The sequence below is a fragment of the Hypomesus transpacificus genome, unplaced genomic scaffold, assembly GCF_021917145.1.
Source record: "Hypomesus transpacificus isolate Combined female unplaced genomic scaffold, fHypTra1 scaffold_31, whole genome shotgun sequence".
Classification (NCBI taxonomy): Eukaryota; Metazoa; Chordata; class Actinopteri; order Osmeriformes; family Osmeridae; genus Hypomesus; species Hypomesus transpacificus.
Window position 1 is genome coordinate 1,502,116 of NW_025813837.1, and position 27,295 is coordinate 1,529,410.

The following is a 27,295-nucleotide window of genomic DNA, read 5'->3' on the forward strand; positions in this document are numbered from 1 at the left end:
TGTGACGGCGAGGGTATGTGGGGGTGGCTAAAGGATGGTTATGACTCTTCTGTGCCATAATATGATATAATCTATGTCAACAACGACAAAATACAAGGTAACTTTCATGAAATCATGAAACACTGTTTCTTTTTAATATATGTATTTCAATTTCAGAACTAGGACGATACAATATTTATTGAACTGCATCACAAGCCAGCAACATTTGCCTGAATATAAAACTTGTAAAAATATAAAACTTTTTTTTATAGCAGGACAACTCTTTTCCTATGTGGGCACGGGATCAAATTGTTTTCCTGTCAGTTCAGCCTGTCAGAAGAAGTAGATCTGTTGATAAGATGTGAAGTTTGCAGAGTAGGTCGGTGTGTAGTTATAGATCAGCGATGCAGCCTCCTCTTCAGGTGAGCTGAAGGAATGCCAACTTCTCCTGCCTTCCATAGACAAGAGTTGTTGCCATGGAAATAGAAATTGTTGGAATCAAATATAATAAAACATTAAATAACACAGTCCAATATAACACAGGTGAATCATAGAGAATCAATGGTGCCACAACCTCAAAGTTTGTCCATAAACTGTACAATTATATCAATTACAATATAATATATCTTTTGAAAGTTTGGGTCAACTTTATTAGTTGGAGCAAAAAATATCTACCTTCATTGACAAAGAATTCAGCCAGTAGAGAGGACACTCTCACAGCATTAGGGGAGTGAGGGAAGTTCATCTTAGTATTCCACATGAAACGGTTCACCTCTGGGTGCCACTGGACTCCATAAAATGGATATTTCTTCCCTGTAGTCATCAGAAAAACACCCTAATCAAACTTTCATATGGACGCTGTTACACGGTCACAACATAGATTATATAATTGCAAAATAATACATGATTAAGTTTTATGTTGTGACTTGTTACAGCCCAAAGTATAGTGTTAGTATTTCAGTACTACAGCAGATTATTCTATTGACTGATTCCGTAACCATCGATTGAGTTCCAACCTTCCATTGTAGAGACAAAGACGGCCCCATTCGAAGCAACGTTAGTGGACAGGATGGAGAAGAAACTCTGCAACTCCTTATTATCCACGAAAGTCTTTAAAAGAAGGAAACAGCTGTGAGACATGGGGGGCCGGGGGCCAGGGGCTGGGGGCCAGGGGCCGGGGGGGGGGACCTGAACCTGCCCACTGCAGGGTAGATGGAGGTACACTACCTTTTCTGTCACTCCATAGTTGTGGAAGTTCCCAGTCAGAGGCTCGTGGGTTAGAGCCGTCATAATCTCGCGGGGAAAACTCAGGAACATCTTACTGGAATGGGCCTCTAGCGAAAGAGTGAGAAGAGAGAGAGAGAAATACAGAGGTAAGGGGGGGGGGGGGGAAAGCAAAGGCGCAAGTTGGTTAGATATCTAATTTCTTAAGAGGCATACTGATACTGGATACAGAAACTGTTTTTAGTTGCACTCCCAGTATGTAAACAGTACTTAAATAAAATACCTGGCTTGTTCTTCAGTCACAATTCGAGAAGTCTACTGACCTCTGGTGGGTCACTGACACATATATTCGTAAACAACTGTGTTCACCAAGGAATGTGTGAACAAGGAAGAGTTAGATACATGTTTGCAGCTTCTGTCGATTGATGACAAAGAGAAGTCTCCTTCTACTGCTTCTAGGAGTCTCACTGCTTCTGGGAGTCTCTGAGGCTCCCGTATGTAAACAGCCCCTTGATGCTAACTCGATGCTATCGGGTAGAGTTCAGGCTACCGGTGCTGGGCCCACCTGCTGTGAGGTTGAGAGGGAGGGCCATGTTCTCAGCCGGAGTTTTGGTCAGAAGGTTCTCTCCTGTCACCAGGTAGGTCAGCAGCTGTAACCCCAGACAGGTGCCCCAGATGGGGAACACATCACCTGAATCGTTGGCCTGAGGACAGACAGACAGGCAGGCAGACGGGCAGGCGGACAGACGAGTAGATAAAAAGGAAAGAAAACAGTGTCGTTATAAACAAACTGACCAACTTTATAGATCATAGAAGTATCAGAAGTCAATGATGTGATGTCAGGTTCTGGAGCACTGACCGTCAGGGCCAGCCTGTAGAAGATCTGAGCCACCCTGGAGAAGTCAGACGTCTCCAGATCCGAAGCTCCTCCGATCAGCAACAAGCTGGAGAACAGTTCAGTCAGTGGAATTCAGACAGTCCAAACTGCTCCATTCGTCAGTCCATTCATTCATCCATCCATGTATTTATCCATCCATCTATACTTTCTGTTCCTTTAGCAGCTATCCTTCAGTTTATTTACCCATCCATCTATCCACACATCCATTCCTTTATTTATCCATCCATCCCCTTGAGGAAATAGATTGGAGAACGACTGGCAAACATATACCCTATGTATAACAATCCATATTACAGTATAATGAAACAGATGGAACTGGACCAAAACTACAGTATGTAAGTTAATGGAGCTGATTATGACAGCACTGGGCTACCTGTAACTGTGTACTCTAACAACTGTAACTCACCCATTTATGCGCTTGAAGATGTCCTCGTACTCTTCAGGAGTGTGGGTCAACCTGAAGAAGAACCCAAGAAACCCTCGATCAGGTGTTGACATAGCAAGACTGGATCTCCACTCCCAGTTCACCGAAAATCACAAAGGTAGTTGCAAGGATTAGCTGTGTACCTGATGGGCATAACCCGGCTCCCCGCTGATTCTAAATACTTCACATATGAAGAGGGTATGTATGTCTTCCCGAACGGTTTCATTTCATCGTCCACGACGTCCTGCGTCAGAATACCTGTGCGAAATTATTGGGGAACAAAACAATGTTTAGAAGAACGAGATATCAAAGTTGACAGACGAGCTCTAAAATAAGATGTAAATAAAACAAGCTTTAAGGTAAGAACATGTATGGGAAAAAAGTTATCATAAAGTACTACGATGAAGCATATCGGTCACGGACTCACCGATAATCGGTCTGTTGTTCATTGGGCCCAGATTCCGTGCAGACGGCCTTGCGTTGCTCCAACTGACACACAGTTGACAGCAAAGGAGAAAAACAGCGCTAAACATTGTAAATCCCTGTGTCCACTTTTTATTTATTTACTGCAGGTAGGTTTCCCTGTTACGCTGTCTAGGGAGAGACATCAAGGAAACTGTTTATAGCTGCAGAAGTGTGAAGGAAGTACGTGCTATAGAGGAAGTCTGGAATGCACAGTGACATGTGATATTCCTGTTTCATGTTTCACATCTTGGTGGTATGTAGTTCCACAAGTTCCACATATAAACAATCACTCCCTCACATACACATTTTTTCTCACACAACCACAGGAAGACACGCATGTTTTTCAGCGCCCGAGTTGGTAATGCCCCACACACCTGGAAAACCTCGCTTGCGAAAGTCCATGGACTTTGTTGTGACACCATGGCTGCAAGCACGCCATTCAAGTCAGCAATCAAATGTGTTAACAGCACACGATGAGAACTGTGTTTCTGGGCCACAAATTCATCCTGTGATGTGTTAATTGGTTGGCCACCAGCAGTTTGCATTTTAATTATGAACACTTTTCAACGTCTCACGGCCAATGCGTGATAGTTTGCAGCCCTGCAACCGGTTTTGTAAGTCCTCTCATGGGAACGTGCCGCGTGGGTTACAACAAGTCAGCAACATTTCACAATGTCATTGAAAATGGGAAGTTCAAAATGTTTATTAACTTACGCCAGACAAATAGGCTAGTACATTGGGTGATTTGGGTAATCTGGGACATTGAGTAATGTTGACGCCTAAACTCCAGAGCGTTTTCTTCCCAGCTATGACAATGTCTATTCCACAGAACTTTGACTAGGTTTAGCATGGATGTTATGTGACTGAAATCACAAAACGTGATTGGTGTGGTGTCACAGAAAGGGTTAGGGCACTAGTCAATTATGAAGCTCTAAGAAGAGAAGATGAAAATGCATGAAAAAAATGTCCCAGATCCCCGAATTCACCCTACACAAGTGTGCACAGAAATTACACAAAAGTTATCATAATAAACATACAGACAGATAGGCTACACAATAACACATTTGTTAACAGCCCACTAACAGTTTTACATTTCGTTTAGCCTACATGAAATAGGCTATGCAAACGCAAAACACAGTATCAAATCCTGTTTGGTAGAGCAGTGACTGAACTGAAACGTGTTCCCATTGCAAACCTATAAGGCTCATAAACCTACAACAAGTGAATCGGAAAATCCCCCCACCACCCCCACCTCCTCCACTAGGATTGACCGTGCTTTCCGTGAATCTTGGCGTCAAGTTTAATGAGCTGCCTGAGGAAGCCTCTGTTAGGGATGACGCCCCGGTTGTCCTTCACTGCGCATATGGCCTCCACCAGGGTCAGATGCTGTTTCAGCATGAGATAGGCCAGGACTAGTGTGGCTGAGCGGCTCACGCCAACTGCACAGTGCACCAAAACTGTACCTGAGACAGCCAACAGAGAGCGCCAGAGAGTAAGATCAGGTTTAAACAGTATGAATACAACAATCATCTCCTCCCTCTCACCTCCTCTCCCTCCTTTCATCTCCTCCCCACCCTGCCTCACTCTCACCTCCTCCTCTTTCCCTCCCCCACACTCTCCCCACCCTCCCTCACTCCCTCACCTCCTCCCCACCCACCCTACCTCATTCTCACCTCCTCCTCCCTCCCCTCTCCCAAGATACCCTATCAACTCCTATACCAACCCTTTCATCTCCTCCCCCACCCTCTCCCCTCCTCCCTCTCACCTCCTCCACTGAGTGCCGTGTAGATGAAGTCTGCCGCTGTCTGGAAGTTGGCGCTCATGTCGTAGTCGCAGCAGTCGCGGCCCTCGATGCCCAGATAGGTGATGTTCATGCCCTGGTAGGTCTCTGCCCCTCCCCTTAGCCTGCTGTGGGCCGCGTTCAACACGTGTGTGATGCGGTGGAGGGCGAGCTCGCTTCGGTTGTCCGCGCTGCTCCTACAGCAAAACACCCGACGGTTAGCACTCGGTTTAAATTATGTATGGAGACGATATAATTGGTTTAACACTGGCTGTAATATTGTGCAATAACTTTGAATCAAGTGGATTCAGTACTGTAGTTTAGTACAATAGTTATGGAGATGGTAGTTGGCTCCGTATTGTAGTTTAGTACATAAAATGTCAATGGAAGTGCAGCTTTAATTGCTATGACAGACACAAATCAGACCAACGATTTATTGAAGACTCTGGAATGGAGACCCAATCAAGCCTCACAGCCAGGCCAGAGGAAATGGAGACCGTTTGACTGTGAATATCTGGGAGGAGTAGCAGATCTCAAGAGGTCAACAGTGGAAACTCAGTGAAAGTATATCACCACAGGCTCCCAGAGCAAAGCCCAGCTGGAGACGGCTACAGTTACACTGCCTGCATTCTAAACAGATTTACGATCGGCGACCTTTTTTCTGTGCATGGACCACAACCGGGACTTAGCTAGCAAGTTGTCAGCATATTAGTCGGCCAGACAACTAGCCAGTCAGTCACTTACTGGTCTCCAATGTAGAGCTTGGGCCAGACCTCGTCAGCATGGCTGACAATCGCCTTCCCTGTGTAGAGCAGCCTCTCCAGATCGACCACGGCCAGCCCAGGGGAGCTCAGGTCAATCTCCACCTGGCGAGGAGGCGGCCTGTCGTTCCAGGAGGGCGGGAGTTTGGAAATATAAGACATGAGCTCTGTATTGCCCTGGGATCCAGCTGCCCTCCGATGAAACACCGTCCTGTGGCCCTGGAGAGCGCTGATCTGTCAAGCTCCTTCTGGTGGATTAGCCAGGGCAGGCTTGTAGCCTCTGCTAATGTTAGCTCAGGTAGTAAATATGTGAGGCCACTTAGAGCCGTTAGCCACCGACCTGTGAGTTGAGTCTCTGCAGTCCGACCAGGTGTGCTGTGACCACAGCCGCTGCTTGTCCATACAGTCGTCAGGGTGGTCTGGTGCTCTGTCCTGTCAATCAAACACGAGGCGTGTTCTGCGGGGTTTCCGAGAGCCCTGTTATGCTTTTACATCAAAATAGCAGGCTATTTAAAGCTGTGAATTCTAGCTGGCTGGCAGTGTGAATGTACATCCACAGATGTCAAAATTCAACAGACAAGTTACTCTTTTTCGCCTTTCTTGTGGTTTGATTTGGCTACGAGACTTCAAATTCGTTGTACATTTCTGAAAATCTTCCAACCCAACACAGGAACACACAAAAATGAGAGCAATGAGATACAAAATTGTCCTGACATTTAATTCAGTTCTCAGTCTTGAATCATGGCCATTTCTAAATTGGTCAGGGAAACATTGTCATCTGGTGGTGCAAACATGCATTACATCAGAAACCTGTACAGGCATGATATTGTTCTTTATTCCTTGTTCTTATATTCCTATTTTCTTTATTTTACATGTCCTCTATGTTACAAATATATATTTATTTTAGTTAACAGTGAACTAATTTACAATGATGCTTTATTTTAACACAGAAAATAAACAAATAACATTTTCTTCCATGCAAAGCTTAAAGTGATAGTGTTTATTTTATAAACAATATAAAAACGCCCACCTCTTTAAATGGCACATTTTCCCCCCCTTACAGAAATGAGACGTCTTGAGTGATTTCAACAAGGACGTGTGGATCACACAGTCTACAGAAAAGTGATTCTTTTGGTGACTCAATAGAGCGAGGACAAACTATTTGCTGATGTAGCAAGACAAGTTAGTAAACCCCATTTCCCCATCGCAACGGTTCAAGCACCAACTTCAAACCCCCTCAGTGCCCTCTGAGATACAGGTGATATGACAGTGCATGCATGATAAAAGATGACTGGGGAAAAAAACAATGCCAACCTTCCTGTGGTGACTTCAAAGGCTATAGGAACACAGACAGCATTGTGACAGGGTGCCGGCAATGGCGATGATGACCTAGAAGGTGGGGGTGTCTAAAAGGGTAAATCTCATGGCATTGCAAAAAATAGGAGACATGTAAAACAAAACCTTAGTGACAGGAACCCTGGTGAGGTAGACATTGCTCGAGCTTAGATCTAGAAGCCGATTGGTCATCCGCTACAGAAAACTGAAAACACCCGTCACGTTTCCTGTCCCCCATCTTCAACCGAGCCATCTGATTGGTTGTGGATTTTCCACAGATTAAACCTGTTCCTTCTACACTACTGCTCTACACTGACCTATGAGCTAGGGTAAAGTGGGCGGGGCAATAGGAGTAGGCTAACAGGTACAGGGAATATGAATGGATTGAGAATGGGCCTTGAGCCCAAAGCACACAGCGTTACCTATTAGGTGTACTGTGTGTCGTCACCGGGTGTGGCCTCACAAAAAAGCATTTGAGGTGTATCTATATGAGCCGGTTAAGAACATGTGTATGTCTCTGGTCATGTGATCTGGACTCCTGCCAAGTCCTGACCTCGAGAGAGGCAGGGTCAGAGGTCAGAGGAGGCCTCTCCCTCTTCCAAAACATAACATGGTGAATCTTCATGAAGTTTCTCTCGGAAAGCTTGTATTAGGCTGCCAAAAGACAGATATATAATATGCTGAAAGCAATCATGGCTAACAACTACACTTGGTTCGAAATCCCATTTACTGTCCTTTGGCAAACACTGAAGGGTTAGTAGAGATAAACTTGAATATCTATACCTCTAATCTGAACAGCGTTTCCTATGTTGGACTCTTGACAGCATAAACGAGCCAACACAGACAGGCCTAATTCCAGTCCTGTCTTTCTATCACGTCCCTATCCCTGGAGCCTTCCAGACCTCTCTGCATCTTATGGTGGAGAAGGACAACAACGACTCCTGTGACGGGTTTAATTAGGGTTAAATGACACATCATTATAATCGTCAACTGAGTTTAGGCTTCATCGTTGGGCTGTAAGGAAGAAGTCTGGATCAAACTAGCTGCTCAATCTGTCAATGGAAGATTTGTCACGAAAAAGAAAGAAAGACAAACAAACTTTGAGGCGGTCTCACACCCTGAGCCCCAGAATCAGTCCAATGCTCAGAGCAAGGAGCTGGTCCAGATCAGAAAGCCTTCTTCTCCAGCCGGTCAAGGATGAGCTGGATCCTCTTCACGGCCTCCTTGCGGGCCAGCCTGACCGTGTCCAGTCCCTGCGTTTCCACAGAGTCCAGCTCCAGCAGCTCCTTGGTCAGCAGTTCCTCCAGGTACCGGTAACTTTTGTCTGATTTTTTGCCCACAAACTCGTCAACGTCTTCTTGGAGCAGAAGCACCCGTGCCATGATCTGCTGGACTTTGGCCAGGCTGGGGTTGTCGCTCAGGGGCTGGGGCCCAATCGGGGCCTGCGGCTGGGGTGGAGCTTGAGGGCCTTGGGGCTGAGGGGCTGGGCCACAGGGTGAAGAGTCACCCTGGGCTGGCCTAGGCTCCGTCTGTCCGCCCCCCTTCACCGTTCTGTTGTACATCTGGGGCGGGGAACTGAAGTCTACAGGTTTCCCGTTGGGGGGGTTTGGGGAGGGTCCCGGCCTGTGTTTGGGGCCCACTTGTGGGGCTCGTTGGTGCTGGTGTGGCTGGGGTCCTGTGTAGTGTTGGTCCTGACGCATTAAAAGAAGAGAAAGGAAGTTACAAAAGAAGGAATAGTGTTAGAATTAGTATTGGATCAAATTCAATTTGAAAGCCATTGACCCTCTAATACCCTTTCTGGCTCATCCCCCCCCCCCCCCCCCATGCATTTACAGCAATAACAGTGGTCTGAAAACAGGAGTTGGCTGTAACAAAGGGCTTGGCTTCCTAAGAGCTCTCACCTTGGGTTGGTACGGTGGGGGGGCTCCAGTGCCGGTCCCAGGCCAGGCTGGAGGCTGGGCAGGACGCACTGGGTTCCCATAGTGGCTGTGGGGGGGCTGGGTGCCAGGCGCCCACTGCTGCTGCGGCTGTGGGTGCTGCTGTGGGTGCTGCTGTGGGTGCTGCTGTGGGTGCTGCTGTGGGTGCGAGGGCCCGTATGCACCAGGGTGGGCCCAGGCCTCAACCTGGGACCTGGGGTGAAGACCCTGCCCAGCAGGGTATGGTGGGTTTTGGGGCAACGCGTGACTCCCTTCCCCGTAGTGGGGATAAGACCCAGGGGGATATCCAGGACCCTGTAGAGAGGGGTAGATGTTACAAAGGCACGGTCTGTTGCAAGGTCTCCTTGAGGTACAAAAGGTCAGAGAGCTCATTTTATGTTGAGCAGGTTAAAAACACAGAGATAAGATACAACAACTGCTGTACAGCAAAAGCAAGCTCTCAAACAGGAAAAACAGTCGTCGTATATCATGTCTTAAGGGCCTACTTAAATATTGATCAATATAGTAACATGAAGACCACCACATAACAATATGAAAATACCAATGGATAACATAAGGTAATACAGCCATCTGCTGATTGGGATTCACAAGTGCAAATAGTCAACCCTTCCATGACTTCCTTGCCTTCCAAACTACTCAACATGTCAGACCAGTGTTAGGATGAACATACCCCTTGACAGTGTGGAGCGGGATAGTGGTGGTGATGGTGGTGTGGGCCGTGTGATTGTCCGGAGCCCCCTGTGCTCTGCTCCGGCCCTGGGCAGCCTTGGCACTGGGCAGGGTACGGCCCTGGCTGCTGCCCTGGAGGCATCTGGTCGGCGCCGTAGAAAGGGTTGGACGGGTGGAAAGCGTTCTGCGAATACTGGCCCTGACCAGGGCTGTAGACATGGCCGCTAGGATACGTTGGCATTGCCTTATGAAAAGGAAAAGAAGAAGTGAGGAAAGGGGTAGAGAAAAGGAGACAGAGAAAAGTTAAGAGAATGAGATCGTGAGGGAGGAATGGAGAGCGATCGAGAGAGAGAGAATGACCGTCATCTCTGTGGTTCTGAATAGAGGTGTCAGAGAAAGGCGACGGCACTTAAGAGTCTTTGGATAAGCTTTGCTGTGACATAACATGATGGCGTACCTGGGGATTGTAAGGAGGCTGATCTGATCCCGAGGCAGGATAGGCATTAGCATAGTGCCCTGTGCAATGGGACTGGGGGTACCAGTAGTTTGAAGGGTACCCGGGATATTGAGAAGCGTCCTAAAACACAACATTAGAGGCCATAGACAATAATGCAATAGCTTGTTTTCGTAAGATTTTCTGAGAATATGTAACATTATTTGTTAATGGGTTGAACTCTCAAATGGTTGCCGAACTGTGTGAAATTTGGTTCTGGGGGGAAATGTTTAATTAATGCATATTTATAGTCTTTGCCTACCAGTAGCTACTAACAAGGTTTACGGCATACAGAATGCAGCAATAGAAGACTAATTACGACTTCTACACTGATTCATTATCAAATAAAATACTTGCTGGAATATTATTGCCCCTAATGTGTAATGTTGTCACGTCAGGATAAAACGTGCAATAAAGCAAAAGTGCCAGCTCGCCAGCATGCTATTATATAAGCATCCATGAATGGGTGCTAGCTAGCTTGCAAAACAGCGTAGTGCTACACTAGCTAGCTAGATAATAAAGGATTAGGCTAATTTCGTGCTAGTTATCTATAGTACGATTTTAAATTGCTTGCTGAAATGGCTTTAGTTTCATTTAGTACAATTGACAGCTTAGTATAATCAACTTTCGATATCCACTTACCATAGCGTTATTTCAGTTTACGTTATTATTTTCCGAGTTGTAATTCGCAGGCCAGGCGGACTTGGGAGTGGACTGCATCTGATGATGATGATGCATCACTCGACTGTCTCTTGTACTCCTATCATTTTACTCGACAAAAATACACCTTTATTGAATTTAGTATCAACGAGATAGCCCTGACCTGTAAAACCAAAATATTGGTTTAATCAAAAGTACAGATTCTTTTAAGTGATGTAATGTACAGGAAATGTTCCAAGTTCTAGTATAATAGTAAGGTACTGTCACTTTAATTTTTATATGTGCGTCATAGATTTGAGTCTTGTTTGGCCAATAGGCATTCAGATTTAACAGCTAATTGTGTCCAGTGCATCTTTTTATCCAATAACAATGGAGGAACGCGGAAATCGAAATAAGACTCCAATGGACGTTTTAATAAATGTCCAACAAAATGTGTCAATAATATATAACTTTGTGGTTTAATGTATTTCTAGCTCTACATACATCAATAGTACACATTATAACTCTCAATGGCGATAAAGAAAAAAGTGATTGAGAGGTTAAAATTCCACAGGAAGTCATTCTGAAGTGTTTTCATGTGCTTCCTGTTGGGATACTTCACATACAAAATTCATGGCTTGATAACATAGAGATACAAAGATTATAATTGCAGACATAATTACACACGCTCAAAATGAATTACATGCCGGGGACAGCGAGTCTCATCGATGATGTCGATAGTAAGTTGGGATCTCGCAGACACCTTGGAACGATGTTCAAAACCATATACTTAGCTATGGGTTGTGGATCATTTTAACTGATTTGACAACGTGCGTGTATAATTATAATGGATTTATAACGACCTTGCAACAATGTATCACAAAGGTTTGGATACACTTGGGATCGTTTACGTTGTATATCTAGGTTGTAAACAGATTACTTTTCTCTCTTGCAGAGAAACACCTTGTACTGCTCCGTGATGGAAGAACGCTGATTGGGTATCTCCGAAGCATTGACCAGTTTGGTATGTCAAGTTAACTATTTGGCTGCATTCCCCGCAATTGTAACGTTTCATGTAGAAGATATAAACTATATCTAAATCTCACAAATGAGTTCCCCAAAAAAGCAGATGTAATGCTGACCTTTTGTGGATATTTGCTGCTCCGTAACTCTTGGATTCTTTCGCAGCCAATCTAGTATTCCACCAAACTGTGGAGCGCATCCATGTGGGGAAAAAGTTTGGAGATATTCCTCGAGGAATATTCATTGTGAGAGGAGAAAATGTTGTCCTTCTCGGAGAGATAGTAAGTATCCACAATAACTACCAAGTCGCCTGTTTATGTGTATTGTGTATGATTCCCTCACCTCACATTGCTGCACCTCATGGCATACACCTGAATAGATAGTTAGCATACTTATACATATCCCTGCATGGGATACAAAGCCCTTCCTGTGTGACCAGGATTCCCATCTTTTCCCAGGACATGGACAAGCCATGCGACACAGTATTACAGCAGGTGTCCATAGAGGAGATCTTGGAGGAGCAGCGATCGCAGCAGCAGGCCAAGCAGGAAACGGACAAGGTGAAGATGCAAGCCCTGAAGGATAGAGGCCTGTCCGTTCCCAAAGCAGACAATCTGGATGAATACTGACACTACCTTAATTGCTCTTAGTTTTGGTTGGACTCATCGGTTTCAATGCTGAATGCAAGGTCGTTTTTGGCAAGAAGATGGTGTGGTTGGATGCTACACCCCTCACACCAAATAATGTACTTATCTCATTTTACCGGTTCTAGAGAGAGATTTATAAAGCAATCCTTTTTCTTTCAAGTATGTGTTGAAACAGAATTTAAGGATTTTCGGGGCGTACCTAACTAAACTGAGTTAGTCCACATTTGATGATTATGTTAAAAGAATATATCATTTTCTTATCTCAGCACTTAAAACATTTGTCACTATAGGCCTATGACTTCATAATGATGGACTATCATTTTGAGATTGTGTAAAATGATCAAACTGTAATGGTCAGATTTCTTTTCGATTAAAATGATTTAATTTTTTTACTTGGCTGAGAGCTCATCTATTTGCTTTTGTGTTTTTCTGATTGACTTTTGTGTCTGGTTCTATTACACCTAAACACCTACATTTTAAATCAGGACCCACGTTTTTGTGCCAGAAGATGACGATTGATTGCATTACTAAACGTACGCTACAAATCTGTAGATTTGTGCAGTGACTGTTTGATTCCTCATTGTCAGAACAATACATTTAAGGCCAATACATTTATTTTGAAAAACCACGACAAGTCATGGCCCGGAAGTACTCTGGGCCAAAATACATCCTTTTGAGCTAGCTAGTTAACGTGAGTTAGAGCTTGTACTACAATTTTGGAATTGGAGACTTATTTTATCTGATAACTGACTCAGCAAGCAAGGTAACTAACCAATGACAAATGTTTCTTCTTGTCTGTTAGCTTTCTTGCACGATGCAGAATGTTAGGTGTATGCGCAACTTAATGTTGGCTAGTAGCTAACTGTACCCGTGGACTACGAAGCTAGTTAGCTGGTAGCGTTAATGTCAGTCTGTGTTATCGTTACAGCCAGCATATTGTTTTTTTTTTATTGTACAACAGTATTATCCAGCGAGACTACAAAGCTTGAATATAGCCAAAGCTACTATGTGGAAAGCTAGCCATCATCTGTCAGACGTGCAATCATTGTGCAATATTAGTTAGGATCATACTGCCATGACGCTTATAAAATTAAACTAACTGAATGAATCCTCTTGTATTGTTTTTCTTTATGCAAACAAAGCGTCCGTCATGTCTATGTCCCATCTCTATGGGAGGAGGGCAGGGGAGGAAGAGGACGGGGTTGAGTTTGAGAGCTTCGAGGTGACGGATTGGGACCTGGCTAATGAATTTAACCCAGAACGCCGCAGACATAAACAGACGAAGGAGGACACCATTTACGGAGTATGGGCTGAGAGAGACTCCGATGACGAGAGACCCAGCTTTGGGGGAAAGAGGTCTGTGTGTTTTTTTAAGAAGGTGGCTGGATGTGAAGATAACAGATTGTAGACAGATCCACACAAAAAACAAATACAGTTCCCCCACAAGGATACTCCTACTGTGGCTTACATAATCAGATATTCATGATGAAGTCTGTCGGACAGCTGTGGCCCGATGAGGATGTACAGCACAATTCACTTACAATAGACAAACATAATTATTGTATGTCACTGCTAAATGACTATAAGGGAAAAGTAGTACATGTTACACCTGGCTAGCTTATTCAATGACATGTGAATGACTGTATGTATGTTTGTGTCAGGTCCAAGGACTACACCGCCCCAGTGAGTTTTGTGAGTGCGGGGCTTAGGAAGCCTGCGGCTGAGGAGAAGACCCAGCAGCCGAGAGAAGGAGGAAGCTCGGATTACTCCGACGACGATGACGACCCGCCCCCCGCGCCGGCCCCTCCCCCCTCCCGTGTCACCGCCCCCAAGAAACTGCAGACGGTGCGTTTCAACGCCATCAGCGTCAGGAGCATTGGGCAGGGAGAGAGGGATTCGTGTGTGTTGTTCTGATGGCATGCATTCCTTCCCTACAACCCCTGTCTTGTTCCAGGGAGGTAACTTCCGAGTCAACCAATCCCAGAGGACGTTCGCGGCCGGTATCCGGGCAGGACAGGACATTGGCACCTGGGAAAAACACACGCGCGGGATTGGACAGAAACTCCTCCAGAAGATGGGATATGTACAGGGGAAAGGACTTGGCAAAAATGCCCAAGGTGAGTAAGATTGCACTGTTCTGATCAGAAGAGGATCAGATGGAGGTAAACAGCCACAAGTCGGGTCAGATGAAGTGAATGATGTGCTGGGACGTGTGTGTAGGTATCGTGACCCCCATTGAGGCCAAGGTGCGGAAGGGGAAGGGGGCAGTGGGTGCCTACGGCAACGAGCGAACCCAGCAGAGCCTTCAGGACTTCCCCGTGGTGGACTCTGAGGAGGAGGAGGAGAAGGTAGGATCTTCATATCCCACATGCTCGATCCCTCCCATCCCCCTGTGACGACCAACCTCACCAGTGGGAGGTCTGAGTGGTGGTCTCACTTCCTGTTTCCCCTCACTTCCTGTACCCCTCACTTTCCATCTCTTTGCGTAGGAGTTCCAGAAGGAGCTTGGCCAATGGCGTCGAGATCCAGGAGGCGCGGGGGGCAAGAAGAAGCCCAAGTACTCCTACAGGACTGTGGAGGAGCTGAAGGCTAAAGGCAAGCTGGTTGGACGGAGCACGCACACGCCCGCCGGAGAGCTGGCCCAAGTGAAGGTGAAGTGGGAACACACACACACACACTGGCTCACACACTCAGACACCCTCAATGCAGAGCGTAATTTTAACATGAACACGGTCTCTCTCTCCCTCCCTCCCCCCCCTGCCCTCCAGGTGATCGACATGACTGGCAGGGAGCAGAAGGTGTACTACAGCTACAGCCAGATGACCAACAAGCACAGCGTTCCCGAGGAGGCGCCGCTGAGCATGTCCGCCCGCGACCAGAAGCCCTCCGGCTTCGCCCTCCCCGAGCTGGAGCACAACCTGCAGCTGCTCATCGACCTGACGGAGCAGGACATCCTGCGGGTGACCTTTTGAACCCCAGAAGCCCTACGCATGCTTTTTTAAAAAAAAACATTTTAAAAGCAAGAAAAGTATGCTGGCTTGCATACTGGGACAAATGCAGTAGGACATCCTCTCTTTCTTTCCTCCTCCTCCTGTCTTCCCTTCTCTCTCTCCTCCTCTCACTCCCCCTCTCCTCCCGCCTGCAGTCGGCGAGGCGTCTGCAGCACGAGCGCGACGTGGTGGTGACCCTGAGCCACGAGTCGACGGGCCTCGAGACGCGCCTGGAGGCGGAGCGCGGAAGCATCCGGAGGCTGGAGGCCGTGCTGGGGCTGGTGGAGCGCTTCCAGGGCGGGGAGACGGCGCCCGGGGACGGACCCAGCCTCCAGGTACCCCACCCACCCTAAACACATCCCCTAGACTGCTGTGTTTCTGTGGGAGCTCTGTCCGTGAGGGCTGGTCGTGACCGGAGGGGGGGACGTGGGGGCTTGTGTTCTCCAGGAGTGCGCACGCATCTTTGAGACCCTGCAGACGGAGTACTACGAGGAGTATAAGACCATGGGCCTGGGAGACCTGGCTGTGGCCGTGGTCCACCCCCTGCTCAGAGAGAAGCTCCGCACCTGGGACCCTCTGAAGGTAACCAGTCCCCACATACACGCACGCACACACACACACACAGTGTTGCGTCTACTTCTACGTTTGGTGTTTAAAGCTGTACTCCCCCCCCCCCCCCCCCCCCCCCCCCACCACCACCATGTCTCCCCTCTGCAGGACAGTTCCTATGGGCTGGAGGAGGTAGGTCAGTGGAGAGCCATTCTCGAGTCTGGACAGTTCCACTCCAGTACGCCCGAGACACACATGGATCCTTACCACAGGTACACAGGCACACACATACAGGTGTGAATCGATCATCAATTGCTAAACTTGCATATTAGGATACGCACATCCTAGGTCCTATTATAAGTGTGTGTGTGTGTGTGTGTGTACACTAGGCTATTGTGGGAGGTGTGGATGCCGGTGCTGAGGGTGTGTGTGTCGAGCTGGCAGCCCCGTATGGTGGGCCCCATGGTGGACTGTGTGGAGGTGTGGGCCCCTCTCCTCCCTCTCTGGACACTGGATCATCTGCTGGAACAGCTCATCTTCCCCCGGCTGCAGAGAGAGGTGAGGCCTATACACACACACACACACACCAGTGTTTCCCACACATAGACTATTGTCCCGGTCGGACCACCCACCCGCCACAACTAGATTTCTAATCTGTGGGAAACACTGCACACACACTCTCACTCACAAGCACGTTCTCCAATGTTGACACAGATGTGAGCAGTTATGTAGACATAACATATTCAGACGCTCAGTTTTAATATATGATATAATACGTACGCACATTCACGCACATTGTGTGTTTACGTTTGGATTCACAGGTGGACAACTGGAACCCTTTGACGGACACGGTGCCCATCCACTCCTGGCTCCACCCCTGGTTGCCTCTGCTCCAATCACGGCTGGAGCCTCTATACCCGCCCATCCGTAGTAAACTGGCCAATGCCCTGCAGCGCTGGCATCCGAGCGACGCCTCGGCCCGCCTCATCCTGCAGCCCTGGAAGGACGTGTTCACGCCGGGCGCCTGGGAGGCCTTCCTGGTCAAAAACATCATCCCTAAACTGGGTATGTGAGGGTCACTCTGGCACCACGTAGTCCAGACGCTCAGACAAACAGCCTCGCCATGGTAGCTCAACATCCCTTTCTCACTCGTCTTTCTCGATTCCTTTTCTTCGTCCTCCTCTCTCTCTCTCTCTCTTTCTCACCCTTTCTGTCTACCCCTCGTATCCCTCTCTGGATCCCCCCTCCCTCCCTCCCTCCTTTCCTCCATGCCCTTCTATCTCTCCCTCCCTCCTTTCCTCCATGCCCTTCTATCCCTCCCTCCTTTCCTCCATGCCCTTCTATCTCTCCCTCCCTCCCCCCCTCTCTCTCCGGTCCAGCTCTGTGTCTGGGGGAGCTGGTGATCAACCCTCACCAGCAGCAGATGGAGCCCTTCCACTGGGTGATGGACTGGGAGGGCATGCTGTCTCCCTCCAGCCTGGTCTCTCTGATGGACAAACACTTCTTTCCCAAGTGGCTACAGGTGTGTGTGTGTGTCTGTGTGGGTGGGTGGGTCCACTATAGAGCATTCTGTAGCTACTAGCTTTCTGTATTTCCATGTTGTAAATGTGTGTGTGTGTGTAGGTGCTGTGTTCATGGCTCAGTAACAGCCCTAACTACGAGGAGATCACTAAGTGGTACCTGGGCTGGAAGACCATGTTCAGTGATGCAGTGTTGGCCCAGCTGCTGGTCAAGGACAAGTTCAACGAAGCTCTGGACATCATGAACCGTGCCGTGTCCACGGGCATGGGTCAGTGGGGGTTCACACACACACTCGTTCTGCTCCGAGAGACTTGGCTTTTTTTTTTTTTAAACATACACACACAAACAGTGTGTGTTTTCTCAACCATACCTTTGGAAGTTAACATTAAACCCCTCCCTATCCAACTCCCCACCCCCGTCTGTCTGCCTGTCTCTCGCTCTCGCTCTCGCTCTCGCTCTCGCTCTCTCTCTCTCTCTCTCTCGCGCTCTCCCCACTTTCTCCCCACTTTCTCTCTCTCTCTCTCCCCACTTTCTCTCTATCTCTCTCCCCCACTCTCTCGCTCTCCTCCACTCTCTCCCCACTCTCTGTCTCTCTCCCCCACTCTCTCTCTCCCCCCCTCCCCCCAGGCGGGTACATGCAGCCAGGCGCCAGGGAGAACATCGCCTACCTCACCCAGACGGAGAGGCGGAAGGACTTCCAGTACGAGGCCCTGCAGGAGCGCCGGGACGCCGAGAGCGTGGCCCAGAGGGGCATCGGCGCCAGCCTGCCCACCAACTTCAAAGACCTGATCCAGACCAAGGCCGAGGAGAACAACATCGTCTTCATGCCTCTGGTGGCCAAGCGGCACGAGGGCAAGCAGCTGTACACGTTCGGGCGCATCGTCATCTACATCGACCGAGGGGTGGTGTTCGTGCAGGGGGAGAAGACCTGGGTGCCCACGTCGCTGCAGAGTCTGATCGACATGGCCAAGTGAGGGGCAGGGAGAATAAAAATCCACGTGTTGTGTATTTGTTGCTTTTGTTTGGAATAAATGTATGAAAGACGTCTCTGGAACCATGAATAAAAACCTTTTTTTGACTTTTGTACTTGAGCTGCCTTGGTTTGTAAATGCCTTTAGCTTATTTTTTTGATGTAAAAACAAATTTGGTGCTGTTGAATTTTTTGGGGGTTATTTTGGCAAAAAGAAGTTGGTCGGTATGGTTGAAGACCAATTAGAAGCCCTTTGTCCAAAGTCTGCTAGGGGGCGCAATATGCCTGAGAGCGAGCTAGAGCTACCACAGAGGAAGCCTCCAGGATCCCACGGTGCTTTGCGGGAACGAAGACCGACTGATTACAACTCAGTTTAGACACACTTTTTTAATAAATATAAAACTATTTTGAATAGTTACGCAGTTTTTATCTCTCGCAGGTGAGTTCACAATATTGAGCATCTAAGCAGCAACGTACTGGATTTAGTTAGTTGTAGTAGAGCATGAAAAGCAGATAAAACAACTTCAGCTGGTGTGCAATGTTAGCACTAACTAAAAGAAATGGCTAACAAGGCTGTTGAGTGTGAATGGTATTTCAGCGCGTTGGGTTTTGTACTATATGGGTTTCTTTTTTAGCCGTTTGTATTATGACGTAATCACAAAAAAGGTCAATTATGTTCCCACGGCCTTGTATTAGAAAGCCATGTCCTCCTCCGACGTTGTTGTGAAGAAACGCAAGGCGAAGGTGGTCCGCAGCGAGACAGGCACTCCGGAAGGGAAGCGAGGTCGCGGAGAGGGGGACCAGGTAAACAGGCGTCATTTCATGTATTCGGACAGTCAGTTAAGTTATTACCCAAGAGGCTACCCTGGTGTGACGTTTGCCTATGGCACATAACGTCACATACGTCAAGGGCAACGTCCTTAAAGTTGTAGAACATGTCTTGTGGTTGCCAAGCACTAAGACCAATAGACAGTTGTACAATTGTTGATTGAAACTGCGTGTGTGTGTGGGCAGGAGGTGCGTGTGTACAGTGAGGAGGTGGAGTTAGATGGCCGTGACCCTGAGAAGGACTACCAGCAGTACAAGCAGACATGTGACAGTCTTGCCAAACTCATGGAGGAAATCCAGGATCTGAAAGCCCAAGGAGCCAAGGATGGGGTGAGACACACACACACTCCCGTCACCGTTAACAAGCAAATCCCACATGCAACTACATTCCAGTCCAGTCAATGGAATCACCTGAGATTCGATTCATGGTTATTCACATTTAAAGCTTCACTTAAACAAGCAGCTGTTGTTCAAACCGAGTCATTGAGGTGTCTCTGTCTGGCCCCACCAGTGTGCAGAGGTGGAGGAGAAACGCATGCAGAGCTGCATCCACTTCATGAGTCTGAAGAAGCTCAACCGCCTGGCTCACATGAGGCTGAAGCGAGGCAGAGACCAGACTCACGAGGTAACACGCACGCACGCACACACAGATACCCGGGAGGTTCGGGAGGCTCGGGAGGCACCGTGAACGTACTAAGATTTTGTGGTCTCTTCCGTCATTCCCTTCTCCCTCTCTCTCCCTCCCTGCCCCTCTTCCCCCCCCCCCCCCCCCCTCCAGGCTAAGCAGAAAGTGGACGGGCTGCACCTGCAGCTGCAGAACCTGCTCTACGAGGTCATGCATCTGCAGAAGGAAATCAGCAAGTGTCTGGAGTTCAAGTGAGTCCCGTAACTGCTCCGTAACTGGAACACTGTGGTCATGTGATTTATCCTCTAGCCTGTAAACATCTGGAATGGGGCCCCACTGCAGGGATCCCCGTCGGTAAACCTTGCTGTGTCGTCATTCTCTCTCTCTCTCTCTCTCTCTCTCTCTCTCTCTCTCTCTCTCTCTCTCTCTCTCCCCCCTGTAACCCCTCCTCTCTCGCCCCCAGGTCTAAACACGAGGAGATCGACCTGGTGACTGTGCAGGACTTCTACCAGGAGGCTCCCCAGGACATCGCCCGGCCCTCCCTGACCCGGGACGACCCCCACCAGCTCACCCTGGCACGCCTGGACTGGGAGCTGGAGCAGAGGAAGAGGTGCACACACACACACACACACTCACGCTAGCCCACACACCTACACCGTCACACATGCTAGCCCAAACACGTACACTATCACACACACACACTAGCCCCCACACACACACACACACACACACACACACACACACACACACACACACGCTAGCCCACACACGTAACACTATCACACACACACTGGAGGAGAAGAAGCGCGTGACAGAGTGCTGTGTGGGTTGCCAGGTTGGCTGAGCAGTACAGGAACTCCCAGTCGTCTAAAGAGAAGATCCTGAAGGCCATTGAGGTGAAGAAGGAGCACCTGAACAGCCTCCAGCCTGGACTCAACGCCATCATGCAGGTACACACACACACACACACGCTCCTGAGTGTCTGTGCCAGCAGGTACTGCACATTCAGTCTTCCTCCAGGCTCACACGCACCCTCCGTAGTTTGTCAGGAATGACTTGGGACATCGTTCAGCAGACACTTTGAACCAAAGTGACCTACAAGTCTGCTTGTCTAGTGGACGTGGATTGTCTCTATATCCCTTGAACTTAATCATCTCTAATATCATATTTCTGATCTCGCCATCCCCCTCTCTCCCTCCAACCCTCCACCCCTCTCCCTCCACATCTCTCCCTCTCTCCCTCCACCCTTCTCCCCCTCTCCCTCCACCCCTCTCTCCCTCCACCCCTTTCCCTCTCTCCCTCCACCTCTCTCCCTCCACCCCTCTCCCTCTCTCCCTCCACCTCTCTCCCTCCACCCCTCTCCCTCTCTCCCTCCACCTCTCTCCCTCCACCCCTCTCCCTCTCTCCCTCCACCCCTCTCCCTCTCTCCCTCCACCCCTCTCCCTCTCTCCCTCCACCCCTCTCCCTCTCTCCCTCCACCTCTCTCCCTCCACCCCTCTCCCTCTCTCCCTCCACCTCTCTCCCTCCACCCCTCTCCCTCTCTCCCTCCACCCCTCTCCCTCTCTCCCTCTCCTTCTCTCCCTCCACCCCTCTCCCTCTCTCCCTCCACCCCTCTCCCTCTCTCCCTCCACCTCTCTCCCTCCACCCCTCTCCCTCCCTCCTCCAGGCATCCCTCCCAGTGCAGGAGTATCTGTCCATGCCGTTTGAGCAGACTCAGAGGCAGACCGAGATCGCCCGCCACCTCCCCCCGCCTCTTTACGTCCTGCTAGTGCAGGCCAGCGCTTATGGACAGGCCTGCGGTGAGTGTGTGTGTGTGCACCTCTGCTCCTTTATTACCAGAGATATGAAGTGTAGCTCCTGTGATGTGTGTGTGTGTGTGTATTCATTGCTACTACCGTTGTTCAGTGACTACGGTCTGACGAGGTTGTGTGTGTGTGTGTTTCAGAGAAGAACCTGAGTGTGTCTATTGTTGGAGATGTGGACGAGGCCAAGGCCCTGTCTAAGCCTCCTGAGGACTCCCAGGGTAAGCAGCTCACACCCACACACACATGCTTGCACACACACACACACACACACACGCTCCTTCACACATACGCACTCCTTAATAGTAGTTTCCTGCATGAGATGTGGCGGAAAGCAGTGTTAGTGGATCACTGTTCTGACGTGACCTCTGTCTGTGTCTGTGTTTATCTGCCTTCCTGCCTGTGTGTGTGTGTGTGTGTCCAGATGACGAGAGTGACTCAGATGCTGAGGAGGAGCAGGAGAAGACGGTGAGTGACGCCTATCCCTTACCTTGTCCCTCCACCAGGGGTCACTGTCCCTCCACGCTCTCCCCCTCTCACACACACACTGCCTCCACGTGTCATCCAGTTCACCTGGCCTCTATAGACCTCACTCTCCGACACACACGTCTGAGGGAGTAGAAAGGAGAGCCATCAGCCCTTCCTGCTTCAGTCCTGCGCCAGTCAGGGGATTATGGGAATAAATGAGAGGTGTGGCTATTAGTCTGTAACCCAAGCCCAGCACACTCCTGTCTGTATCTTTCTCACACACACACACGCACACAGACACACACGGTTGATAATGAATGATTTATTTCTGGGTTCCATTTTTGCTGAAGGAGACCTCCAATCTCTCCTTGTGGGCCGGTCTGACCAGCCTGATCACATTACTGCTGCGCTGTCCTTGTTCACCTCAGCTCTCACACACCCACCCCCCCTCCCTTCTATCCTTCCTAGTTCCTATCTTTCCATCCTTTCTTACTTACTTCAACCCTCATTAGTTCCCTTCCGTTCTTCCTTCAGTCCTCGCTTCCCGCCCCACTCCCAGAGTAGACTCACCAAGTCTTCAGTGTGCAGGTTTTCATGCAGCCTTCGATGAGGTAGCGATGGACAGTTTTGTGTCACTGGGGGTGACTACCCCCCCCCCCCTCTCTCTCTATCTATCTACTTACCTACCTATCTATATCTCTCTCTCTCTCAGAAGAGGAGGAGGGCCACCACAGGGGGTCAGCTGGACGACAAGCGCCGGGTGATGCTGAAGAGACACCCCCTCTCCCTCCGCCTGGACATCAAGTGTAAAGGTAGGCACAGAGCCTGCTGTGATGTCATAGGCTCCTCAGCTGCCCCCCTGGTGGTCACAGGGAGGCTCCTGGCTGGCTGGGAAGAGGCTTCTGCATTGCAGGCGCAACTTTAGTGGGAGGGAGGGAGGGAGGGAGGGAGGGAGGGAGGGAGGGAGGGAGGGAGGGAGGGAGGGACAGCTATTCTGGAGAACTGGCAGAGTTATGAGGATGCAGCACTTACACGAAGCCCATTTTCATGGTTTCATTATCCTCTCGTTTATCCCTCTCACTCTTTCCCTCCCCCTCTCTCTTTCCCTCCCCCTCTCTCTTTCCCTCCCCCTCTCTTTCCCTCCCCCCCTCTCTCTCTCTTTCCCTCTCTGTCCCCCAGTGTCCTCTGATGCAGCTTGTGGTTTTGTTGTTGTTTACTGCGGCGAGAAAGCCACCAGTGTGTGTGTGTGTGTGTGTGTGTGTGTGTGTGGACAAGTGTCATTGAGTTCTCTCACTGCAGAGCCGGGGGCCAAGCTCCACCTCTGACCTTGCCTCTAGCTGGTACACACACACACACACAGGCACTCACACAGGCACACACACACACACTAAGCTGTTCCTTGTGTCCTCTCCTCGGCGGTGGGCCCAGACGGCAGTGTTCTCCAGCTGTTCTTCTACTACCTGATGAACCTCCACATCATGACCGTGAAGGCCAAGGTCTCCACCACCGTCGACCTCACCTCCGCCATCAGCGCAGGGTCAGTCTGGCTCTGTGTGTGTGTGGATCGCCATCTGGAGTTGTGTCTTGTGTACGGTGTATGTGTATATCAGCGTCTGCAGCTGTTGTGTGTGTGTGTGTGTCCCTACATTAATGTGATAATCCTGTATTTACAGGGAGCTGTTGAACTCGGACACACTGCTGAACTGCCTCTTTGCTAACGACCAGGGACAGGAGACGCCCAACCCAGCTAACCGCTATCAGTTTGATAAAGTGGGGTAAGGATGCTAACCGCTATCATTTTGATAAAGTGGGGTAAGGATGCTAACCGCTATCAGTTGGATAAAGTGGGGTAAGGATGCTAACCGCTATCATTTTGATAAAGTGGGGTAAGGATGCTAACCGCTATCAGTTGGATAAAGTGGGGTAAGGATGCTAACCGCTATCAGTTTGATAAAGTGGGGTAAGGATGCTAACCGCTATCATTTTGATAAAGTGGGGTAAGGATGCTAACCGCTATCAGTTGGATAAAGTGGGGTAAGGATGCTAACCGCTATCATTTTGATAAAGTGGGGTAAGGATGCTAACCGCTATCAGTTTGATTAAGTGGGGTAAGGATGCTAACCGCTATCAGTTTGATTAAGTGGGGTAAGGATGCTAACCGCTATCATTTTGATAAAGTGGGGTAAGGATGCTAACCGCTATCAGTTGGATAAAGTGGGGTAAGGATGCTAACGCCTAGCAGGGCAGGCGCTAACCGTAGAACTAGAAAGAGCAGCAGGTGATCATGAATGGCGCTGCTTCCCTTCCAGCATCACCACGTTCGGGGACTACGTGGCCGAGCACGGCCACCCCTACGTCTGGGTCCAGAACCTGGGAGGACTGCAGTTCCCCTCCGACACCCCACAGGTGTGTGTGTTTGGGTTTTGCTCGCCCCGCGGGGTTGTAACAATGCACATATGTGCTCCACAACTTCACGTGCTAGTGGTGACGCTGCTGTGTGTGTGTGTGTGTCAGAGTGCGCGTGCGGGCAGCTGTCTGAGTGCTAGTCACATGGAGACCACGATGAAGCTGCTCAGAGGACGAGTGCAGTCACGCCTGGCCCTGCACAAGCAGTTCTCCTCACTGGGTGAGTACACACACACACACACATACAAATATCATACACACGCAGGTCTAACACCACTGCTGGTGGCACAAACAGACACCACACATATATGCACACACACTGCACACACACATACGTATACACACACCAGGTAGCAGGTTTGCCTGCCTGGCCCTCATGTCTAACAGAGATGTCGTTCCTCCCAGAGCACAGCATCGTTCCAGTCTCCAGCGAGTGCCAGCAACTGTTTCCTGCTAAGGTGCTCTCTCGCCTGGCCCGCTGGACAACCATCACCCACCAGGAGTACACGGTAAACACCCACACACACAGAGCAGGGCTGAGCCGTCACCCACACACACAGAGCAGGGCTGAGCCGTCACCTACACACATAGAGCAGGGCTGAGCCGTCACCTACACACACAGAGCAGGGCTGAGCCGTCACCTACACACACAGAGCAGGGCTGAGCCGTCACCCACACACACAGAGCAGGGCTGAGCCGTCACCCACACACACAGAGCAGGGCTGAGCCGTCACCTACACACACAGAGCAGAGCTGAGCCGTCACCTACACACACAGAGCAGGGCTGAGCCGTAACCCACACACACAGAGCAGGGCTGAGCCGTCACCTACCCACACAGAGCAGGGCTGAGCCGTCACCCACACACACAGAGCAGGGCTGAGCCGTCACCCACACACACAGAGCAGGGCTGAGCCGTCACCCACACACACAGAGCAGGGCTGAACCGTCACCCACACACACAGCAAGAGCAGCCATGTCATGCGTGAGCTGCCGTGGTCTGACGTGGGGGTGGTGGTGTTCCCTGCAGGAGCTGAGCCACACGCAGCACGTGAGCGAGGCGGGCCTGGCCCGGGACACGGACCTCTTCTTCCTGGCCGTGGTGGAGAGAGGCACAGGTACCTGCTCCTCGCCGCTCTGCTGTCATAGGGGAGGGGGGGGGGGGGGGGGTGTTAGCGGCGGAGACGTGAGACACTCACTCCCAGATTTACTGTTCTCTCTCTGTCTCTCTCTCGCGCTCTCTCTCTCTCCCTGTGTCTCTGTCTTTTTCTCTCTACTCCTCTTTCTATCCCCCTGTCTCTGTCTCCCCGTCTGTCACTCGATCCCCCTCTCTGTGTCTATCACCCTCTCTCTATCCGCTCTCTCTCCATCCCCTTCTTTCCTTCTCTCAATCCCCCCCTTTGTATTCCTCCCTCTATCTCCCTCCCTCTCTCCCTCTCCCTCCTTGTCTCTCTCTCTCCGTCCCTCAGCTCGTCTCCATGCTGCTGTGGTGCTGAACCCTCGCTACCCAGAAGTCTCTCCCCTGTTCTCTCTCGCGCTCAGCTGGAAGGGCGAGCGCAGTGGCCGCTCCGACGACAACCTCAGGGTGAGTGCCCTGCCCCCCCCTCCCCACAGACGCTCCACCGTCAGGCTCGGGGCGTGATTGACATCTCTGTCCCCCCCATTCCAGGCCATCGAGAGCGAGGTGAACGTGTTCAAGGCGGAGCTGCAGGGCCCCCCCCCGGGACACCAGCTGCTGACCAATCAGGTGGCTCGTCTGTGCGTCTGTCTAGACGTGTATTTGGAGACGGACGGGCAGGATGACAGCGTGGAGGGCCCGCGGGAGTTCCCTCGCGAGAAGATGTGCCTGCGCACCGTCAGGTACACACACACACACACACAGTCCCGGGGGAGAGGGATAGCTCAGTGGTAAAGTGTCACACAGTGTATTGCTTTCATGTGTACACACACACGTTAACGTGCACACACACTTTTGTCTCGTGTGTGCCTGTAGGGGTCCCAATCGTCTGAAGCCCTTCAAGTATAACCATCCTCAAGGCTTCTTCAGTCACCGCTGACCCGCACCTCAACTTGACCTCTACTCCCTGTTATTAGGCCGTTAACTAGCTTAGGACTCTAGCACCCTCATACAACTTTGTTTTTGTTTTTTTATATGTACAACTTTGTGTCATTTAGACAATAAAATTGTGTTATTTTCATCACAAACATTCCTTCTCTTTACTGTCTACTGCTGGCTTCATCTGTTTTTTTATCCTCTTTCTCTGGCCCCCCTCTGCTCTCCTCCTTCCCCTCCAGTCGTTCTCCGATGTCCTCTCTTCTTCCCCCCACGTGTCTATAAATAGTCATCTGCACCAGAGCTGATCATGATGCTGCTGAGGCCCAGCTCTGCTCTCCACGCTGAGTCATTCCCTCTGAGCCTAGAATGCCATAGGACACTCACTCACACACACTCATATACACACTCGCACAGACACACCCACACACACACACTCATACACACAGACACACCCACACACACACTCATACACACACACATACTCTGTCACACTCACACATCTCCGTAAATTCCCTTATCCCTAGTCATGCCTGAAAGGAAACAGGAATGTACAATGTACCCCAAGCTGAACCGGCTGACTACCAGGCAACAGCGGTCCAGGTTGTTCTCCATCCTCCATGGTTACACAGCTGCATGACAGGGCCCCCTGCCTGGCTCTGTCCCTGACAGGCCCTGCCGGTGCTGGGTCACGGCCCCCCCTATGGGAGATCTGGTTCTACAATCCCTGCCTGTCACTGGTGGCCTGTTTTGTGGAGGTGGTAAAGTGCGATTGTTTGAGTGTTTCAGAAATAGTTCAGAGTGTTTTAAG

The 27,295-nt window shown here is 49.8% G+C and overlaps 6 protein-coding genes across 8 annotated transcripts; 3 read left to right on the top strand and 3 right to left on the bottom strand.

The window, feature by feature from the left end:
- Positions 1–102: 102 nt before the first annotated feature.
- LOC124463952 (gamma-glutamyl hydrolase) lies at positions 103–3,201 on the bottom strand. The gene is made up of 9 exons (XM_047015793.1): positions 2,953–3,201; positions 2,669–2,783; positions 2,508–2,558; positions 2,063–2,147; positions 1,769–1,907; positions 1,207–1,313; positions 996–1,089; positions 655–792; positions 103–431 (listed from the first exon to the last, which is right to left on the bottom strand). The coding sequence occupies exons 1-9, from the start codon at positions 3,056–3,058 to the stop codon at positions 313–315; spliced, it is 954 nt and encodes a 317-aa protein (XP_046871749.1). The 5' UTR covers positions 3,059–3,201; the 3' UTR covers positions 103–312.
- Positions 3,202–3,676: 475 nt separating this feature from the next.
- On the bottom strand, positions 3,677–6,009 carry LOC124463998 (dual specificity protein phosphatase 26-like). 3 transcript variants are annotated; one of them, XM_047015861.1, is made up of 4 exons: positions 5,872–6,008; positions 5,515–5,652; positions 4,756–4,967; positions 3,677–4,453 (listed from the first exon to the last, which is right to left on the bottom strand). In XM_047015861.1, the coding sequence occupies exons 1-4, from the start codon at positions 5,931–5,933 to the stop codon at positions 4,251–4,253; spliced, it is 615 nt and encodes a 204-aa protein (XP_046871817.1). In that variant the 5' UTR covers positions 5,934–6,008; the 3' UTR covers positions 3,677–4,250. The 3 variants fall into 3 exon arrangements, with proteins under 3 accessions (XP_046871817.1, XP_046871818.1, XP_046871819.1); XM_047015862.1 differs by having other exon boundaries at positions 5,515–5,779; positions 5,872–5,958; XM_047015863.1 differs by lacking the exon at positions 5,515–5,652 and having other exon boundaries at positions 5,872–6,009.
- Positions 6,010–6,393: 384 nt separating this feature from the next.
- On the bottom strand, positions 6,394–10,880 carry bag4 (BCL2 associated athanogene 4). The gene is made up of 5 exons (XM_047015926.1): positions 10,608–10,880; positions 9,930–10,049; positions 9,474–9,716; positions 8,768–9,097; positions 6,394–8,557 (listed from the first exon to the last, which is right to left on the bottom strand). The coding sequence occupies exons 1-5, from the start codon at positions 10,608–10,610 to the stop codon at positions 8,033–8,035; spliced, it is 1,221 nt and encodes a 406-aa protein (XP_046871882.1). The 5' UTR covers positions 10,611–10,880; the 3' UTR covers positions 6,394–8,032.
- Positions 10,881–11,183: 303 nt separating this feature from the next.
- On the top strand, positions 11,184–12,663 carry lsm1 (LSM1, U6 small nuclear RNA associated). Its single transcript, XM_047015928.1, has 4 exons — positions 11,184–11,344; positions 11,560–11,628; positions 11,793–11,908; positions 12,086–12,663. The coding sequence occupies exons 1-4, from the start codon at positions 11,299–11,301 to the stop codon at positions 12,254–12,256; spliced, it is 402 nt and encodes a 133-aa protein (XP_046871884.1). The 5' UTR covers positions 11,184–11,298; the 3' UTR covers positions 12,257–12,663.
- A 258-nt stretch (positions 12,664–12,921) lies between these two features.
- tfip11 (tuftelin interacting protein 11) lies at positions 12,922–18,420 on the top strand. The gene is made up of 15 exons (XM_047015921.1): positions 12,922–13,037; positions 13,417–13,630; positions 13,936–14,119; positions 14,229–14,391; positions 14,495–14,622; positions 14,764–14,925; positions 15,043–15,234; positions 15,420–15,599; positions 15,712–15,846; positions 15,982–16,085; positions 16,203–16,371; positions 16,635–16,878; positions 17,193–17,335; positions 17,437–17,602; positions 17,962–18,420. Exons 2-15 carry the CDS (start codon positions 13,425–13,427, stop codon positions 18,306–18,308), a joined length of 2,523 nt encoding a protein of 840 aa, XP_046871877.1. The 5' UTR covers positions 12,922–13,037; positions 13,417–13,424; the 3' UTR covers positions 18,309–18,420.
- Positions 18,421–18,609: 189 nt separating this feature from the next.
- On the top strand, positions 18,610–26,636 carry thoc5 (THO complex 5). The gene is made up of 20 exons (XM_047015924.1): positions 18,610–18,743; positions 19,001–19,108; positions 19,319–19,462; positions 19,644–19,757; positions 19,911–20,008; positions 20,221–20,367; positions 20,593–20,707; positions 21,424–21,556; positions 21,703–21,780; positions 21,984–22,027; positions 22,740–22,839; positions 23,456–23,564; positions 23,701–23,802; positions 24,337–24,433; positions 24,542–24,653; positions 24,839–24,942; positions 25,462–25,549; positions 25,901–26,016; positions 26,101–26,291; positions 26,425–26,636. The coding sequence occupies exons 2-20, from the start codon at positions 19,007–19,009 to the stop codon at positions 26,486–26,488; spliced, it is 2,058 nt and encodes a 685-aa protein (XP_046871880.1). The 5' UTR covers positions 18,610–18,743; positions 19,001–19,006; the 3' UTR covers positions 26,489–26,636.
- Positions 26,637–27,295: the final 659 nt, after the last annotated feature.

Bases quoted from the DNA above. Each gene is read 5' to 3' on its own strand.
- LOC124463952 (XM_047015793.1), bottom strand. From the start codon at position 3,058: ATGTTTAGCGCTGTTTTTCTCCTTTGCTGTCAACTGTGTGTCAGTTGG. The intron at 1,090-1,206 runs GTAGTGTACCTC...CTTCTTTTAAAG, and splicing joins ACTATGGAGTGACAGAAAAG to ACTTTCGTGGATAATAAGGA. The intron at 432-654 runs GTAGATATTTTT...TGTCTATGGAAG, and splicing joins TGAATTCTTTGTCAATGAAG to GCAGGAGAAGTTGGCATTCC.
- tfip11 (XM_047015921.1), top strand. From the start codon at position 13,425: ATGTCTATGTCCCATCTCTATGGGAGGAGGGCAGGGGAGGAAGAGGAC. The intron at 14,120-14,228 runs GTGCGTTTCAAC...GTCTTGTTCCAG, and splicing joins CCCCCAAGAAACTGCAGACG to GGAGGTAACTTCCGAGTCAA. The intron at 16,086-16,202 runs GTACACAGGCAC...TGTGTACACTAG, and splicing joins CACATGGATCCTTACCACAG to GCTATTGTGGGAGGTGTGGA.
- lsm1 (XM_047015928.1), top strand. From the start codon at position 11,299: ATGAATTACATGCCGGGGACAGCGAGTCTCATCGATGATGTCGATA. The intron at 11,345-11,559 runs GTAAGTTGGGAT...TCTCTCTTGCAG, and splicing joins TCTCATCGATGATGTCGATA to AGAAACACCTTGTACTGCTC. The intron at 11,629-11,792 runs GTATGTCAAGTT...ATTCTTTCGCAG, and splicing joins CCGAAGCATTGACCAGTTTG to CCAATCTAGTATTCCACCAA.
- thoc5 (XM_047015924.1), top strand. From the start codon at position 19,007: ATGTCCTCCTCCGACGTTGTTGTGAAGAAACGCAAGGCGAAGGTGGTC. The intron at 20,009-20,220 runs GTGAGTCCCGTA...TCTCGCCCCCAG, and splicing joins AGCAAGTGTCTGGAGTTCAA to GTCTAAACACGAGGAGATCG. The intron at 22,028-22,739 runs GTGAGTGACGCC...TCTCTCTCTCAG, and splicing joins AGGAGGAGCAGGAGAAGACG to AAGAGGAGGAGGGCCACCAC.
- LOC124463998 (XM_047015861.1), bottom strand. From the start codon at position 5,933: ATGGACAAGCAGCGGCTGTGGTCACAGCACACCTGGTCGGACTGCAGA. The intron at 5,653-5,871 runs GTCGGTGGCTAA...CTGGAACGACAG, and splicing joins TGCAGAGACTCAACTCACAG to GCCGCCTCCTCGCCAGGTGG. The intron at 4,968-5,514 runs GTAAGTGACTGA...GTTTTGCTGTAG, and splicing joins AAGCTCTACATTGGAGACCA to GAGCAGCGCGGACAACCGAA.
- bag4 (XM_047015926.1), bottom strand. The intron at 9,098-9,473 runs GTATGTTCATCC...CCCTCTCTACAG, and splicing joins CCGCTCCACACTGTCAAGGG to GGTCCTGGATATCCCCCTGG. The intron at 8,558-8,767 runs GTGAGAGCTCTT...TTAATGCGTCAG, and splicing joins CCCCACCGTACCAACCCAAG to GACCAACACTACACAGGACC.